Here is an 18,641-nt window from a genome sequence, read left to right as displayed (position 1 = left end):
CTTGTCATCCAGTATTGGAAAGAGAAACTACAAATATATGCACAAAAAGCGTGACAGATATGAAAGAAATTATCAAAAGGAAATAACAAAATTTTTCAAGAAAAATAAGTTTACAAAAACAGTTTCTAAATCAACACTGAAAGGTCCAGACCATTACTTTCTGTATGGCTTAGGGTCCTACTTTGATGGAGAACAATTTAATTCTCAAGAGCAACTGAGCAGCGAACGTAACCGGTTTAGTACGTTCTTTAACTACACGGGGTATGGAAACCACGCATCATTGGCAAGGAATGGTTTTTATCACGACCATAATGAGGGCACAACGTCAACAAAGTGCTTTAGGTGTGCAGTAAGGCATTCTGCATGGACACAAAACGATGACGTACCATCTGTCCATAGACGCCTTTCACCAAACTGTACGCTTCTCAACAGATACAGCCCCGATGCTGAACATGATGCGAGGGAATTTGTACGATACAGGACCCACACACCAGAAAGACCAACTGAGCGTAGTTCTACCGCATCGGGTGTATCTGAAGCACAGAGATACATAAATCTCGCCAATACAAAACACACAGTGAGTAAACTCATTTCATTCGTATAGTACTAGTACTCTAAATATTATATTGCAAGAAATTACCATCAAAATTTCCATTATGTTTTTGTCGCACTGGTGGTTTATTCACGATTGGTAGACAGACGAAAACGTCGTTAACTTTTATAGATACATGTAGAATTAGATTCTTTGTCTTTACAGATGAAATACGGGAATCAAGAACAACAGCCAGTAAATCTAGAAGAAAGCAACCAAGCTTTTGAAAGATCTTGCCAAAGTAGTGCAATGACGCATCTTAACCAAGGTAGTTTTATTTGCAAGTATACTACAGGTAATTTGACATTCAGTCTGATTGCTGATACATTGCAGACTTTGAAAACAACATCCTTCATATCTTCCCTGTTTTAATTTTTTGAACGAAACTGTACATAGTAATTAAAATAAAACATTCGAAATCAACCTTGACATTTGAAGATCTGTTGAAAGTGTAATGTCTGGTGTAATTCTGTTTTCAGCGGGTTTTTGAAATTTTGAATACTATCTTTTACCATAATACTGAATAGGTTTAAGATGAATCCCTTTATCTTGAGTTTAAGTTTTAGTTAAAAAAGTTACTATTTAACATTGTTCACGATATACCAAAATGATACACAGCGGAAACGATTGTGTTTGGAGGCTGTAGATCGTTACCACATTATCATTTGTTTCATACTACTTCGTCCGTCTGTAAACTGAGTAAGATTTATTTGAAATCTATATGATTTGACAAAGTAATGTACCATTTATTTAATTTATTTTCAGTGTCAAATCAAACTTGTATCACAGATGAATCAGGATACAATATGAACTCCGAGTTACCTGTAGCACCGCTCGGATTAAATCCGCGGGAATCTAACACGCAATCATCTCAAGACAGGCAACTTCAGACAAGAAATCTTCCAATCGCAAGTACAAGCGCAGTGCAAGTTAGGTCACCATTCGACGAGACAGTGAATAATCCTAAGCATCCCGACCAGAGCAGCTTAGATGCTAGGATACGTTCGTATCAAGACTGGCAAGAATATCGCACGAAGACGCCAAAGGAGCTTGCAGAGGCTGGATTCTTCTTTACTGGTACTTAACTTCTTTATTTGCCATTTTCGGAATTTCCAAGCGCATGCATTAGTAAATGTACAAAGAATAATAAAATAAGGCAGTCGAGTGAGTTATTGTTTGTAAATCACGTAAAACACAGACTAATGCGCAAGTCGCTAGGTAAAAATAGTTACATTAGCCACCAACTTTATATTAATGATGAATGAAGTTTGACATTTATCAGACTTAAAATATTGATAGCATGATGTTCAAATGGATGCATGTTTCTTAGCAGTCCTATTGTTCTCCATAGCAGTTTATTTTAAGAGGGGGAATATAACCCTTATTTAAATTTTAATCGCAGATATCTTCAAAAGTTTGCATCTTTTTCATTATGTTAAAAAACTTGTATAAAAGTCTTTTAAGACACTAAACTGAAAAAACAAAATTAAATGAAGTTGTCATGACTACAAAGAGATACAGGAATAAAAATTGCGTACTCATCATCAGTGTTGCAGCTAGACAAAAAAAAACAGCACACCTTCTGGTGAAGTGCTTGAGACATAAACTCCCTTAACTTTAAAAACAGGTCATAAAATGTTAACAAGTCTTATTTTTCAAAGGCTTAGACACGTTTTTCTCAAATCTACCTGGGAATCGTGTATACATTGCAAACAACCTGTTATCCCCAGCTGTAAGCTTTGTCTAAACATAGGAGATTGGAAAGACATTTTGCACTCTTTAGTAAACTGTATATTGAAAGACCTTTCCAAAAAGGTGTATATTTATATACTTTCTAACTGTTCTTAAAACAATGAAAACTATTTAACGTTACATGCTGCTTAAAACGTGTAGCGTTTGATGAACTTTGTTCATTTACATATTTACAGGTAGCGCAGACTTCGTACGTTGCTTCTGTTGCGGTGTTGGTCTAAGTCTAAGAAACTGGGCAGCAGGTAAGGATTTTGATTAAAATAGACAATGTACATGAAATATGATTAGACATGATCGTTTGTATAAACTGTTGTGAATGGTTTTACCTTCCATTCATCGGTCCCGTTCTTGTTTTTAGCAGCAAGATGCCTTTTAATTAAAAGTACAATGTTACATTAAAATAATGATTCAGTTTTAATGTGATTATGATTACCCATAAGTTGGTTTGCATCTTCTTACTGCATAGAATAAAGGCCACTGAAAAGTCAGTTAAATTACGGTGTCTACATCTGTAGTATTCTTTGATGGGGTGCTATAAAATGTATTGATTTTTAAGTAATAATACAACTGCAGATGTGGACATATATCGAGCTATGATGATTGTACATATGCTGTTGTAAATTGTCCATCTTGTGAACAGTTTGTAAATATCTTGTAATACTATCATAATTACCCATAACTTAACAATAATAAAGTTCAGCTTCTAACTATAAATCTTGTTTATTCTCAAAATTTATCTTTTGAAAATATACAAACATGAGAAGCTTGTAGTCTTTCCTCTTTGGTAAGTTTATATTATTAACTGCAATTTTAATTTGCTCTATGAAATTAATTAAAACACCAGCTTTAACGGTGGAAAGCAAGACATCTTGTTACTGAAATCAAACTCGAGTATGGTATGCCGACCGTCGAGCCTTTTGCAAGTAACGTATGAAATAAATGAACAGTTGCAAGATTTGTTTTGTGTAAACTATGGTTGCAACATTCCTGCCTTGTGGGCATTTCGTTTGTTGTGCTGCGAGACGTGAGATGCCCTGCAGTGAAAGGATAAAGGGCATCATGGCAGTGACCACTAGCGACCTGTGAATATACTCTTTCTGTCTTGTTGCCGCATGTTGTACTTAGAGACTTAAACGGTACAAATATAGCGATTTCCTGTATGCAGGGAAAGGATGACGGACATTGTAAAGTACAGTTATGCAGCGTTGAAAAATAGATAGCGACCTGTGAATATACTCTTTCTGTCTTGTTGCCGTATGTTGTACTTCGAGACTTATACAGTTCAAATATAGCGGTTTCCTGAATGCAGGGAAAGGATAACGGACATTGTAAAGTACAGTCATGCAGCGTTGAAAAATAGATAGCGACCTGTGAATATACTCTTTCTGTCTTCTTGCCGTATGTTGGACTTCGAGACTTGTACGGTACAAAAACATTAATTTCCTATACGAAGGGAAAGGATAACGGACATTGTAAAAATATTGCATGCCGCTCTGAGGAACCAATAGCAACCGATGAATATACTCTTTCGGCACTGAAGCCATATTAGGGACCTCCGTGGCCGAGTGGTTAAGGTCACTGACTTCAAATCACTTGCCCCTCATTGATGTGGGTTCGAGCCCCACTCGGGGCGTTGAATATTTCATGTGAGGAAGCCATCAAGCTGGCTGATGAAATAATGCACGGGGAGGGGCACCTAGGGTCTTCCTCCACCATTAAAGCTGGAATGTCGCCATATGACCTATAATTGTGTCGGTGCGACGTTAAACCCAACAAAATAAATAAATAAATAAATTGTTGCCATATGAATCAGTTATTAAAAGAGCGACACCTTCATGCGACTTAAGGATGGAGGATCATTAATTTCAAATAAGAGCAGAAAAAGCACAGGTAACCGCATTCATTTTTATTTTTAAGGACATTTTTTTTTACCCACTGTTCCAACATTTCTGAAATTAATTAAAACTGGAAAAATAAAAAAAACGGCGATACTTTATAAAACATACAATATTCTACTTAATGTTATAGGGATTTCAGGTCTTACAGGTTAGCATGCATACATGATGATATTGGTATTATTTAAGCATAAATGTCATTAACAAAACTGTTTCATTTTTACACGTTGACATATTACCCCATCCAATGGAAAAATATTTAAATCTACAAATATATTCTGTTGTTAAGATTTTAAGCTCACCTGTCACGTAGTGACAAGGTGAGCTTTTGTGACCGCCCTTCGTCCGTTGTCCATCCACAATTTCTTGTGAACACGATAGAGACCACATTTTGCAATCGATTTTAATCAAACTTGCACACAACTTGTATTGGCATAATATCTCAGGTCTTTTAAAATACTAAATAGATCCCATCATGAGTTCCAGAGTTATAGCCCCTTAAAGGGCCAACATTTGCTATTTTGGCGTTTGCAGCCATGTAGAGACTTCATTTATAGTTTGATTTTATACAAACTTGCAACATATCATTAACGACAATTGATCTTGGATTCCATGATGAATTCGTCAGATCCAATCATAGATTCCGGAGTTACGGCCTTTGATTGACCCCTGAAAGAGCCAAAATTTGTTAATTTTTACCTTGTGAACACGATAGAAGTGACATTTTACATTCAATTTTAACCACACTTTGACAATAAGATCTCGGTTTCTTTCGAAAACAGGCGATATTTCATCATGGGCTCTAGAGTTACTACCCCTGAAAGTGGCACAACTTTCTATTTTGGCACTTTCAGCCATATGGAGGTTGCATTTATGCTTTGATATAATACAAGCTTACATAGAATGTTTATCTTGATGATCTCTAGGCCAAGTTCGAAACTGGGTCATGCGGGGTCAAAAACTAGGTCACCAGGTCAAATCAAAGGAAAAGCTTGTTAATACCCTTGAGGCCACATTTATGACCCTATCTTCATGTAACTTGGTCCGACTGTTTATCTAATACGTGATGATTCCTATGACAAATTCGAAACTGGGTAATTTATGGTAAAAAAGGTCATCCGCTCAAAGCAAAGGAAAAGCTTGTTAACACTCTAGAGGTCATATTTATGATCCTATCTTCATGAAATGTCAGACGTCAGATAATACCGAGCCAACGGGCGGAGCAACTACTTACGGCCGCCGTATGGCATTCGACACTGCTGCTGTGAGAGTTAAAGTTCTTTTGGAAGTGGAGCAGGAAAAAATAGCAGACTGGTTGATTTAGTCTGCTCATGAGAGTTAATGAAGAGTACCGCACATCACACCCCTAATACCGAATTATACTTAAATCTGTCATAAAACAAGCTTTATAATAAAAATGGCTAGAAATTGCAAATATTAGGTGTAGAGGACACAGCTTTGTAATATGATTTATGACAATTTGGTTTCTTTCTTTATAGTGCTCCTCGATTCAAAATCACATTTACTTAATAAATCTAAATTTAAAGTAATAATTGACGTTTTGAAATAGTGCCATATTGCTCTTTCTTCATATGTATATGCAACCTTGAAAAACAAATTTTGAAGTATACTTCTTTTTTGCCTTGAGTATTGTAACATATGTAAAACAGCAATATTGCCTTTCATACTTTCCTGTCAGAAAACATCCAGACTAAATGCAATAGCACAGCGAATTATTGTGCCACATTGTATACCGGCAGAAGTACATGTACTAAGTTTATTCTTTACTGAAGATGACCCTGTGGAAGAACATGAAAGATGGTTTCCACCCTGTGAATATATAAGAGCAGTAAAGGAAAAAAGATATGTCGCCGAAGCACAAAGACGTACTTCCGAAAATGTGAGCATTTAATATACATTTAAAAACGACATGACTGTTTACATTGTGTATTTTGTATTTGGTTCACAGTGTCGTAGAACACTGTTCTTTTCTTACATCATTGTTCGTGCTCAAAGTGTTCCGAATTCTCGATGGGATACGCTAATTGAATAAGACATACTTGTTATGGAGCATCCAGTGTTTGTCGGCAATAATTTTTGTTTCGCAACTACTTTTTTGCGAGCTTTTTGTTTGAGTTTTATTTATTGTTGATTCAAGCTTGCCACTATCAACATCATCTTTTGTTTTGTTGCAGATGGCAGGACAACAAGAGCAATTTGGTGGAAGAGCTGAAATGATAACAGGTTTGTAAATATGTGGAAAACCCTTATGATCCGCGAGACACAGGGTGCTGCGCAATATGTTTATTGTCCTCGCCTTTTCGAAGAAATAAAGGGACATAGAAACGAGAAGGTTATCAGGGTCTGTTTCGTGTCCGGTTCAAAACTGCAATCCAGCAAGGGTTTTGAAGTTACTTGGATCAGGAGGTCAAGGTCACAATTGGAGGTTATATGCAAAGAGGTTCTGTTTCATGTCCAGTTCATGTCTCATTCATTCATCAAGGGATTTAGAATCTCTTGTCACAAATGTTCGCTAGAATGAGACGACACGACGCATGCAAGAACCATCTCCCTATGTCCGATGTCAAAGTCACACTTAAGAGGTCAAATATAATGGGTCATTTTTGCTAAGAGGATCTGTTTCATGTCCGGTCCGTAACTCGACCATTCATCAAAGAATTAAAAATCTCTTAACACAAATGTTTGCCATAATGAGACGACGCAACGAATGCAAGACCAAGGTCCCTATGTCCGAAGTTAAATTTAAGTCACACTTAAAGAGGTCAAAGATAATAGGTCATTTTTGGGCTAGGCAATTACTTTACTTTGCGTGTTTAGATATTCTAGAAACTTGACTCAAACGTTCGCCGTAACAAAATAAAATGTCGCAGGTAAGACCCATACCTCTAGCTCAAGGTCAATGTCACACTTAAAAAAGATAAACAATACTTGGTATTTTTTGTCTGGTCTGTAACTTTTGTATGCGTGGATGTACATTCAAATAACCTGGCATAAATATTCACCATTACAAGACAATGTGACATGTGGCGAGTCTTTAACAATTGTAGATTTCCAGAATGAGTTATTTCTTTATTGTGTATAAAGGGGTACATAATATTATTGTGATTGCAATACAACAGGTTGATATGCAGCTCTATACATTGAACAACACTGATATCAACTTTGATAAGCCGGTTATATTATTAGAAATAATACCAGAACCTAAAACTAATTTCAGCATAAGTAAATGTTCTCGAAAGAAATCCAAGCCAAACACTGAAAATATGGTGATATTTAAAGGCACAGCTTCCTTTTGATTTTCATCAAATAAAGTATTGTAGATTTATCTAAAACAAAGTCAATCTTACGAAATGTTTGTATCATTTCTTTATTCATATGCATGCATTGCATAAAAAAGAAGTTAAAGAAGCATTTTGTAAATAATACCGTTTACTGTTTATAAATTTCAAGCATATTGATGTTATCCAGTACCCCAAGCATCTGCAGTAACATTGTGAATACATTTTTGTTTTACGATTCCCCTATGAATGTTTCTTTGTTGTTTCTTACTTTGAGGTACACATGTTTAGTGTTAAACGCCATTTAACTTCAGTGCCGACGGGTTTGAAATATGTATGTATAAATTTGGTTAGAAATTCGTTTTTTTCTGAATTTTGACACCTATGTTCTGAATTTGGACACCCCAACGCTTTTTGACAAAGATGGTAAAATACTAAATAGCCTACCAGTACTTGAATATCTTTTTTTCTGATATTCAAAGCAAACATTTATGCTATAGTATACCAGTAGTAGAACAATACAGCATAAATGGTCCACAGTAACGGCCACAATACGTATTAGACGTTACTTCAGAATTCCAGATGCAATATCTCAAAAATGTGCCATGATATGTTTGTTTGCTATTTCATTTCCGTACATACTACTTATACCACACGAAAAAGTTTATGTTGGAACAAGTTCAACACAAAAAGTTAAAATGACCAGCCTATCAGGGAAAACAAGTTTCTCTAGTTGTGTCCGTAAGTATTGACGCTTGCATTCATTATCATTCGCCGATAATTTCAGGCGCTTCGGTATTTCACGCGATTCATCCTGAAATATCTGTATATTAACTAAAATAAAATTTGTAGTTAACCAATGACAAGGTGGTGTAATGGTAAACTCTGACTTCCACGCACGTTGCCGTGGGTTCGATTTGTTTTTAATTCCTCTTGTTTTAGTTGATAGTTTCACAGATCAGATTAAATAGATAGCTAAATGTTAAGGTGGTATCACATTTTGAATTTCCGGTGAATGACAAATAACAAAGACATAGTCAGTTGTTTTCAACCCCTCCCCCCCCCCCAAAAGACATAGTCAGTTGTTTTCAACCCCTCCCCCCGCCCCCCTCCCCACACACACAAAAACGTTTAGAGTCACACTAGTAGTTTTTTTACTCGACATAAAGGAACCATTGTTATACCTTAAGAATGAGTGCCCTCATTACCAACAATTAACTATTAACTAAAACAATAGATTTTTTATGTGACCAGTGAGTTTAACAAAACCATTTCTAGCAAAACTGTTGTTATGAATACTTTTATCATGTTACACATTACAATGTACTACCAAGATACTTGCAAAACCAATGCATATGAAGAATCCAGAGATAAAACTAATTTGACATATCGTGAAAACCAATGACAAAATACGACAGGTGGTAAATGACTCATGACCTGATTAAAAGTTTGCCGTTATTTCAACCTTCCAGTTCGATTTTCTTAAAAGGGCTCTTCTATTTTCTAGTTTACAACTCTAGTTAAATCGATAAAAGAACTGACTGTTAACTTACTGTTGTTTTCTCTATGCAAATCCAATAAAAATTCCTATTAATTGTTTCAATCAATTGGCACTACTTAGAGCCATTCACAATATTGTAAATAGTCAAAACAAATCCCTTATTTACACATATATATTGAAGATATAATAAGCACATATACTGGTAATAAAATTTCAATACCAATTGCGTTTTACAAAAGTGCTAAAACATCTTCTCCTTGACGTGTCCTTAATGAGATTATAAAAAACTAAAGTTTCAATAACGAATGCTCATCATGTACTAGCTGAGAGCTCCAACTTATAGTTTCTCAGGTAATTCACAGAAACTGTAATCAGATTCTCGTCTTTTCATGTATCCCCGTTGTTATATGTGTATGTGCTACATTGTAGCCAAATGCCACTTGCAGTCCACCATCTACGGATCATGGGGTCGTGAGTTCGATTCCCGGGCGAGGCGTATGTTGTCCGTGACGATTTGATAAAAGACAGTTTGTCTTCCAACCTCTGATTATGAGGGAAAGTTAGCAGTTACTTGCGGAGAACAGGTTTGTACTGGTACATAATCCAGGAACACTGGTTAGGTTAACTGCCCGCCGTTACATAACTGAAATACTTGGGAAAAAAAACGGCGTTAAACCCAAAACAAAACAAATACGTCTATTGCAACCTGGCATCTTTACTTCGTTAAAATGTTTTCCGGCAGAAATAATACATCCTACAATTCATAAACTATTTAAATGACCCCCTGTCATGAAAAGTGTCAAAATCTTCTGCAACAATAAATAGAATATTAATCATTTAACTTCTCCTTCAGTGGTATTCATATGTATTAACTTACACAATGATTTATCTTGAGCTTATCTCTCTTGTTTATATACACAGATACTGGAACCCTTGAAGTTGTGGTTGTAATGCAGGAAATGGGCATTTCAGCTGATCATGCCAGGGAGGCTGTATTGGCAGTTAGACAACAAACAGGTTAATTTTTAAGTTAGATTTCCGTCAGACAACACGACTGTTTTTAAAAACTGAAATATATTACCCAAAACTCAATTATTTTGTGTATACTATGCATGCATGTAAATGGAAATTAAGTATTACTAGCAATTTTATCCAGCAAACTCTATCACCACTATGCTGTCGTAATTCACTGTTAATATAACATTTACAGTTTATTCTTCTAATTCTGATATTCGTTTGTTATTCAGATCATAACTATAACATATGTTGGCCATTATTCATTTTTAAATAGTTTTGAGGATCTGTGTAGTTGCATGTACATATTAAACGCCAGTAATGCAATTATAGGTGAATATCAGGTGACACCAGACCAAGCACTGAACTGGTTTTTAGATAATGAAAGACGTATCGGGCGTGCCAGCACAGGTACAAAATATTGAATACGTGCACATAAGTAAAAAGTTGTGTCCAAATATAATATAACAACAAGTCAACACACACGCTCTCATATGCATTGAATTAGCTGCATTTATATTTATCTAAAGTTTGATTGTCAAGGCGTTTTGTTGCTTTTTTAATGAAATCTAGAATAACTTTCTAAAACAAACTTTACGATGGTTATTTACAATATCGATTGACAGGTATATGTTGAATCTTTGCCTTCGGTTTGTAGTTAACTTATTTGTTGAAAAAATAGTTTTTATAACGCCATGACGATACTTCGCCTTTGAGTTCCTATGTTGATTTGCTGTTTCAGAAGCAGTTTCTGCGGAGGCGGAGAACCGGAAGTTAAAAGAGTTGACCAGTTGCAAGATTTGTATGGAGCAAACTATGTGTATTACCTTTTTACCTTGTGGTCATTTGCTGTGCTGTGAGAGGTGTGCGGTACAGGTAAAACGGTGTCCCACGTGCAGAGAAAAGATAACGGGCACCGTGAAAACATTTATGCCACTGTGAGGAATAAAGTCTTTGCTTTGCAAAGGAAGCTCAGCTGTGAAGGAGAAGAGCACCAGACTCCTTCCCAAGAGATTGTCGGTTCGGAAGCCATCAGGGATGGACTTAGAACTCCAACTCTTAAGTCCTGCTTTTGTCCATGTAGCAACTATCGATCAGTTCATACCCAATGATATGTGATCGGTGTAAAGCAAACCAGATGTCTAGTGAGACTCGGCAGCCGGCAGATCTGTACTGCAAGCTACGTGCGTGGAGTGGGCGCATATAAAATAGTGCGTGTGTGTATGTATCGGAGCACTGTGATTGGTTATTACGATATATCATATATATTTTAGAGAATTTGGGATTTCATATTGGAACGAGACCATGTGCCTTTCTGTTTTGTATTTATGTTAACTAATATCTGATATGTAAGGGTCAGCGTTAGGTATGTTCTGCTTGGTCTCTTTTTAGGGGTTGCTAGTGTTAGAAAAAAGTTAGAAAAATACATGTACTTGTGTAAACGACTTCTTCTCACGATGCATCTTCACAAAACGTAGTCTGTAGCATTCTTCTGTAGACCTCTCTCAAGTTTGTATCGCTTGGTCACATAGCATTTCCGCAGGAGTAAATGGTTCAACCCTGGCACTGCATTTTAAAATTATAAAAGACATGTAGATAAACAGTGTGTGCATTGCTTTTAATGCAACAACAGGCATATGATTTGGAAATGCTATAGTGAGACTAGCTCGAGCTGTTTAGTTCAAAATTATTACTATATTTTCTATATTCACGTCAAAGGCCAAAACTCCACTAGATGTGTAGGAACCTTGCACTGACTTCTCTCATGGTTGTTAAAATGGTTCTGCTTGGCACCTTATAAGGAAAGCCAGGACTAAAAATAGATAAAAACCTTTGAGCCACCACTTCTTTTCATAACCTGCTTGTGGATCTTCACCAAACTTGGTCTTTAACAAGCATCCTTGCATGAACCTCTGTCAAAATTGCTCGGGTGTTTATGTTTGAGCTCTTTTAACGGGCCACCAGAGTTTAAAACAGAAAAAATGTTCTTGACGTGAACCGCTCAATAGATCTTCAACAAACATGGTTTGTAGCAATCAGGGATGGCCCTTTCTCAATTGTTTGTGAAGTGGTTTTGCTTAACTGCACCAAAAGGCCGTTGAAGCTTCAAAAGGAAAACGTTTTCTTCTCATGGGCGGCTTGGTGGGTGTTCGCTTATCTTGTTCCGAAGCATCCTCCCAAGGTTTTGAAATGGTTCCACTGTCTATCATATTTCGAGTTGAGTTCATGCCATGAATTCCCAGTCCAATACTACCACTTTATATTTCCCGCAGTAGCGTACTATGACAAGTCTATATCTGCATGTAGTTCTCGCGTGGCTATCAGTGTGTAACATTATCGTATTCGCATTAACCGTTAATAAATAGGCTATATTATTTATTTTTACCCATCGGTATTCAAGAAATTACTGGAAGTTTTAAAGACCCACCACGACCTAGTTTCCTACTTTTTCCTCCCACATGGACTTGATGCAAATAATTCTGGTAATACTGGTATAATACAGGTATTCTACAAGATGACAGGTGGACAATTTAGGCCCTGTTTTCACAACTTCATCCGACAATTTATTCAAGCATTCTCTTTTCAGTATGGTTTTATAAACATAGAATGATAACTATCTTACACTGTAGAAACAAAGTGTGGTCTAAACTCATCTTTTTAATACATGAAGTACCGTGCATACTACTACATTAATTTAATAATATATTTAGACATTAAATACATTGTCTTAGCCTTATATATGTCACTGTCAAATTGTAACTAGACACTTGCTATTTCTCATTTTCTCCATGCAAAAAAAATGTATAATTACCATCATGGAAATACAAAATATTACAGTTGTTTTGTGGTGCGTCTTTAAGGTAACTTGACAAACAGCCACTACTGACTTTGACATTTTATAGGGAAAATACAAGTATATATAACTCTCAAAATATACTAAGTATTTAAAGTTTAACCTCAAACAAGAGCTGTCACTATTAGTGACAAACACCCCGAAGTATGCCCAAGAATGCTACAGTTGTCTGCGCAAAATATGCCAGAATAGTTTAGGTATGAAGAATTTTGTGACCAGATAAAAAAAGTTCTCCGAAGGTAACCTTGACCTTGGAGCTAGGGGTCTGGGTCCGGTGCTCACAAAACCCGATCACAATGTTAATTGGCATAATAGCCAACATTTGCTGTAACTTAGTCTTTAAACATCATTCCCGTCAAGTTATAATCATCTTCTCCAAACTTGTTACATAGCATTCTTATATGGACATATCTCTATTTTGTTCAGATGGTACAGCTTATTAGACATTTACGGATTAAGTCTACGTGGACTGTGAACACCTAGGACGATCGATTTTTCAAGGGGACCGTCTCAACATGATAATTTTAATTTATGTTTGGTAGGAAAACATTTCTATAATGATGGTAAGGTCTGGCTTAATATGTCACTGCACAGGATAATATTTGGATTTGTCTGTCCGTCCGTCAGTTCGCCAGAGAAATGTTTTGTTATACATATCGCAAAAAGTATTTGATCTAGCGTCATAACATTTTCCTGAAATGTTCTTCAATATTATAATTTGCGCATCTGCGACAAAGTTGAAAAGATGAGCTAGTCTGATCGCAATGTATCCGTATTCCATTGTCGTCGTCGTCCAACATGAAAAAAATCTAAACTGGGTCAGTTAGGATCAAAATGTAGGTCAGCAGGTAAAACATTGTGAAAACTGTAGAAAACGTAATATCATGCGTCCCCATTCCTTTGTTGTTATTATACGCCCGAAGGGACGTATTTTGGGATACCACAGGTGTTCATCTGGCTGTCTGTCTGTCTGTCTGTTTGTCCTTCTGTCCGTTAACAATTTCGTGTCGACTCCGCTCCTTTAAGGATTTTAAACAAACTTGAAACAAATGTTATCTACATCAGGAGGACGTGCAGAGCACCTGTATCAGGTGGTTTGCTTTAAGGTCAAGGTCACACTTAGGGGTCAAGGTCATATGACTTTGTTTAGTGCCCGCTCTGTAACTCTTGATCTGTATGAGGGATTTTAAATAAACATTGCACAAATGTCCACCACATCGAGTCGACGTGCAGAGCGCATGTTTTGGATGGCTAGATACAAGGTCAAGGTCACACTAAGGGGTCAAAAGTTATATAACTTTGTTTCGAGTGCGACGTGTACCTGTTGAACTGCTTAAAGGATTTTAAAGAAACTTGGCACAAATGTTCACCACATTGAGACGACGTGCAGAGCGCATGGCTCGCTTCAAGGTCAGGGTCACACTTAGGGGTCAAAGGTCACATGACTTTGTTTTGTGTTTATGTTGCTTTGCATTGCGGTGCTCTTGGTTTTATTTGGCATACCCATTTTTTGTTCACTTACAATATTTTTTTATTGAATTACTTCCCTTTTATGTTACTATAAATAGGTTATTTTGTAACATTTTTATTATTGGCCGTACGGAAAAAGCCGATACCACTTTTCTGTGGTACAACATGGATGGTACCTGCAAAGTTAAGGTGTATTTTGACATATCTGTACCTGGTAATGATTTTAGTGGACTTAGAGTTTTTCGGGGAATTTCTTCCCTTTGTTGTCCTTTTCGTTTGGGCTTCAACAGTAAAGTTCTTTAAATTTTGCTCCCATCCCCTGATATAATCCTTCGGGCGTATATTGCCCTGCTTGGCGGAGCACTTGTTATTTCTGTATTATCCGCCTTAAAGACTTTGTATTCGAATAACTTTATTGTTTTAATTTGTCAGTAGTGGATGGACGAAGAGATGGACAGCTTTTTTACTAGATAAATGAACGGAAGATAGGAAAATAATCAAAATAAAAATTCTCCCGATTTCATGATACTGTATTATGGCATAAACATGAATTAAATGAAATTCATTTCTTGTTGACAGTTTTCAGTTTATACACTCAATCCGTTATGTTTACTTCTACACACAAGGGATGCACACACATGTACGTAGAAACTAGGCCTTCAGACTGTTGAAAAGGTATTTCTATGATATGACCTATCGACTGACTTTTATATCCAAGATAACTGTATTTTAATTTTTTATACATTTAAAAAGAGAAATGTTCTGTCTTTGGACTAAATTTCATAAAGAAAATGTGGCATCAAGAGTAAGTATAAAGTTTTCAAAAAAGGTAGATAATTAAAAAATGGGACGACCTAGATTATGGTTCCTTGTCCCTACACTCCTTCTCACTGACTTCTATCAGTTTGTAAAGTATGAAATCTATCTTGCATAGTATTCGAGTTATGCCCCAAAGAAGGTTTAAAAATGGAGATTATTAAAAATGGGACCAACTACAGTTATGGTTCCTTGTCACTGCACTTCCTTTCAATGAGGTCTAACATTGTATAAAGTTACGACTTGGTATCTTCAATACTTATTTAGTTTATCATCCGGTCAAGAAGTGTCAAAAGGGAGATAATTCAAAGGTGTGACCACATAGAGTTATAATTTCTTGTCAATCAGAGTTATGGGGGTTGATTTTCCTTGTGTAGACTTCGATAGTAAATAACTATTTTAAGTTTCAAGTCAAAAGCTTTAATAGTAACAGAGATATTTGAAATTATCAAAAATTTTAACAAAATGATCTAAGTTAAAAAGGGCATAATTCTGTCAAAATCCAAATCAGAGTTATGGGATTGCTTTCCTTGGTGTAGATTTCGATAGTAAATAACTATTTAAGTTTCAAGTCAATAGCTTCGATAGTAACAGAGACATTTGCCTTTATCAAAAACTTTAAACCAAAAATTCTAAGTTAAAAAGGGACATAATTCTAACAAAATTCAAATCAGAGTTGTGGGATTGTTTCTACGCGTGCAGACTTAAATAGTAAATTAGTATTTTAAGATTCAAGTCAATAGCTTTGATAGTAACAGAGATATTTGCCTTTATCAAAAACTTGAACCAAAAATTCTAAGTTAAAAAGGGACATAATTCTAACAAAATTCAAATCAGAATTATGGGGATTGTTTCTACGCATGTAGACTTAAATAGTAAATTAGTATTTTAAGATTCAAGTCAATAGCTTTGATAGTAACAAAGATATTTGACTTGATCAAAAAAATTAACAGAAAATTCTTAATTAAAAAGGGGCATAATTCTGTAAAAATTCAATCAGAGTTATGGGGATTGATTTTCCTTGTGTAGACTTCGATAGTAAATAAGTATCTTAAGTTTCAAGTCAACTGCTTCAGTCAACAGAGATATTTGACTTTATCAAAAATTTTAACCAAAAATTCTAAGTTAAAAAGGGACATTATTCTATCAAAATTCAAAACAGAGTAACGCAGAATGTTTTTCCTGGTGTAGACTTCGATAGCAAATCATTATTTTAAGTTTGAAGTCAGTAGCTTTGATAGTAACAGAGATATTTGACTTTATAATAAAATTTAACAGAAAATTCTTAACTAAAAAGGGGCATAATTTTGTAAAAATTCAAATCAGAGTTATGGGGATTGTTCTTCCATGTGTAGACTTCGATAGTAAATAACTGTTTTAAGTTTCATGTCAATAGTTTTGATAGTAACAGAGATATTTGACTTTATCACAAACTTTAATCAAACATTCTAAGTTAAAAGGGGCATAATTCTATCAAAATTCAATCAGAGTTATGGGGATTATTTCTCCTGGTGTAGACTTCGATAGTAAATAAATATTATAAGTTTCAAGTCAATAGCTTTGATAGTAACAGAGATATTTGACTTTATCAAAAACTATAACCAAAAAATGCTAAATTAAAAAGGGGCAAAATTCTGTAAAAATTCAATCAGAGTTATGGGGATTGTTCTTTCTTGTGTAGACTTTGATAGTAAATAAGTATTTTAAGTTTCAAGGCAATAGCCTTTACAGTAACAGAGATATTTGACATTATCAAAAATTTTAACCTAACGGAGACGCCGACGCCGACGCCGGAGAGAGTGCAATAGCTCTACCTTTTCTTCGAAAAGTCGAGCTAAAAACAGGCACATCCAAATTTATATCACCTACTGCATAGTGATGATATAATAACTCAAACCCTTTTACCGTTATAAACACTTTTTCATATCGCGCATAATATAATTAAACTATGTTGAGACGGTCCCCTTGAAAAATCTATCGCCTTAGGTGTCCACAGTCCACGTAGACTTAATCCGTAAATGTCTTTTACGGGCTACCAGAGTTCAGATCAGAAATACTTTTAAACAATTTTTTCTCATGATCCGTTTGAAAGGAATTCGCTGAACTTTGTCTATAGTGCTCTTGTCATGCATTTGCCTATATCTTATTGTGCGTTTTTTTAGATCTAGATTCTGATTGTTAGCTCACCTGTCACAAAGTGACAAGGTGAGCTTTTGTGATCGCGCAGCGTCCGTCGTCTGTCGTCCGTGCGTGCGTCCGTCCGTGCGTAAACTTTTGCTTGTGACCACTCTAGAGGTCACATTTTTCATGGGGTCTTTATGAAAATTGGTCAGAATGTTCATCTTGATGATATCTAGGTCAGATTCGAAACTGGGTCACGTGCCTTCAAAAACTAGGTCAGTAGGTCTAAAAATAGAAAAACCTTGTGACCTCTCTAGAGGCCATATTTTTCATAAGATCTTCAAGAAAATTGGCCAGAATGTTCAACTTGATGATATCTAGATCAAGTTCGAAACTGGGTCACGTGCCATCAAAAACTAGGTCAGTAGGTCTAAAAATAGAAAAACCTTGTGACCTTTCTAGAGGCCATATTTTTCATAAGATCTTCATGAAAATTGGTCAGAATGTTCACCTTGGTGATATCTAGATCAAATTTGAAACTGAGTTACGTGCCGTCAAAAACTAGGTCAGTAGGTCAGATAATAGAAAAACCTTGTGACCTCTCTAGAGGCCATATTTTTCATGGGATCTGTAAGAAAGTTGGGCTGAATGTTCATCTTGATAATATCTAGGTCAGATTCGAAACTGGGTCACATGCCTTCAAAAACTAGGTCAGTAGATCTAAAAATAGAAAAACCTTGTGACCTCTCTAGAGGCCATATTTTTCAGAAGATCTTCATGAGAATTGGTCAGAATGCTCATCTTGATGATGTCTAGGTCAAGTTCGAAACTTGGTCACGTGCCTTCAAAAACTAGGTCAGTAGGTCAAATAATAGAAAAACCTTGTGACCTCTCTAGAGGCCATATTTTTCATGGGATCTGTATGAAAGTTAATCTGAATATTTATCTTGATAATATCTAGGTCAAGCTCGAAACTGGGTCTCATGCGGTCAAAAACTAGGTCAGTAGGTCTAAAAATAGAAAAACCTTGTGAATGGATCTTCATAAAAATTGGTCAGAATGTTCACCTTGGTGATATCTAGGTCAAGTTCGAAGGTGGGTCAAGTGCCGTCAAAAACTAGGCCTGTAGGTCAAATAATAAAAAACCTTGTGACCACTCTAGAGGCCATATTTTTCATGGGATCTTTATGAAAGTTGGTCTGAATGTTCATCTTGATGATATCTAGGCCAAGTTCGAAACTGGATCAACTGTGGTCAAAAACTAGGTCAGTAGGTCTAAAAATAGAAGAACTTTGTGACCTGTCTAGAGGCCATACTTTTGAATGGA

General features: G+C 35.9%; 1 protein-coding gene across 1 annotated transcript; it reads left to right on the top strand.

Moving 5' to 3' along the window:
• Nucleotides 1–6: 6 nt before the first annotated feature.
• Nucleotides 7–15,352, top strand: LOC128552546 (E3 ubiquitin-protein ligase XIAP-like). Its single transcript, XM_053533591.1, has 10 exons — nt 7–577; nt 758–860; nt 1,358–1,669; nt 2,521–2,586; nt 6,033–6,139; nt 6,435–6,483; nt 8,202–8,279; nt 9,961–10,056; nt 10,387–10,464; nt 10,796–15,352. Exons 1-10 carry the CDS (start codon nt 38–40, stop codon nt 10,993–10,995), a joined length of 1,629 nt encoding a protein of 542 aa, XP_053389566.1. The 5' UTR covers nt 7–37; the 3' UTR covers nt 10,996–15,352.
• Nucleotides 15,353–18,641: the final 3,289 nt, after the last annotated feature.

This window comes from Mercenaria mercenaria, unplaced genomic scaffold, assembly GCF_021730395.1.
Source record: "Mercenaria mercenaria strain notata unplaced genomic scaffold, MADL_Memer_1 contig_2893, whole genome shotgun sequence".
Classification (NCBI taxonomy): Eukaryota; Metazoa; Mollusca; class Bivalvia; order Venerida; family Veneridae; genus Mercenaria; species Mercenaria mercenaria.
This window is presented reverse-complemented; position numbering and strand designations above follow the sequence as displayed.

Bases quoted from the DNA above. Each gene is read 5' to 3' on its own strand.
- LOC128552546 (XM_053533591.1), top strand. From the start codon at position 38: ATGCACAAAAAGCGTGACAGATATGAAAGAAATTATCAAAAGGAAATA. The intron at 6,140-6,434 runs GTGAGCATTTAA...GTTTTGTTGCAG, and splicing joins AAAGACGTACTTCCGAAAAT to ATGGCAGGACAACAAGAGCA. The intron at 6,484-8,201 runs GTTTGTAAATAT...CACACGAAAAAG, and splicing joins AAGAGCTGAAATGATAACAG to TTTATGTTGGAACAAGTTCA.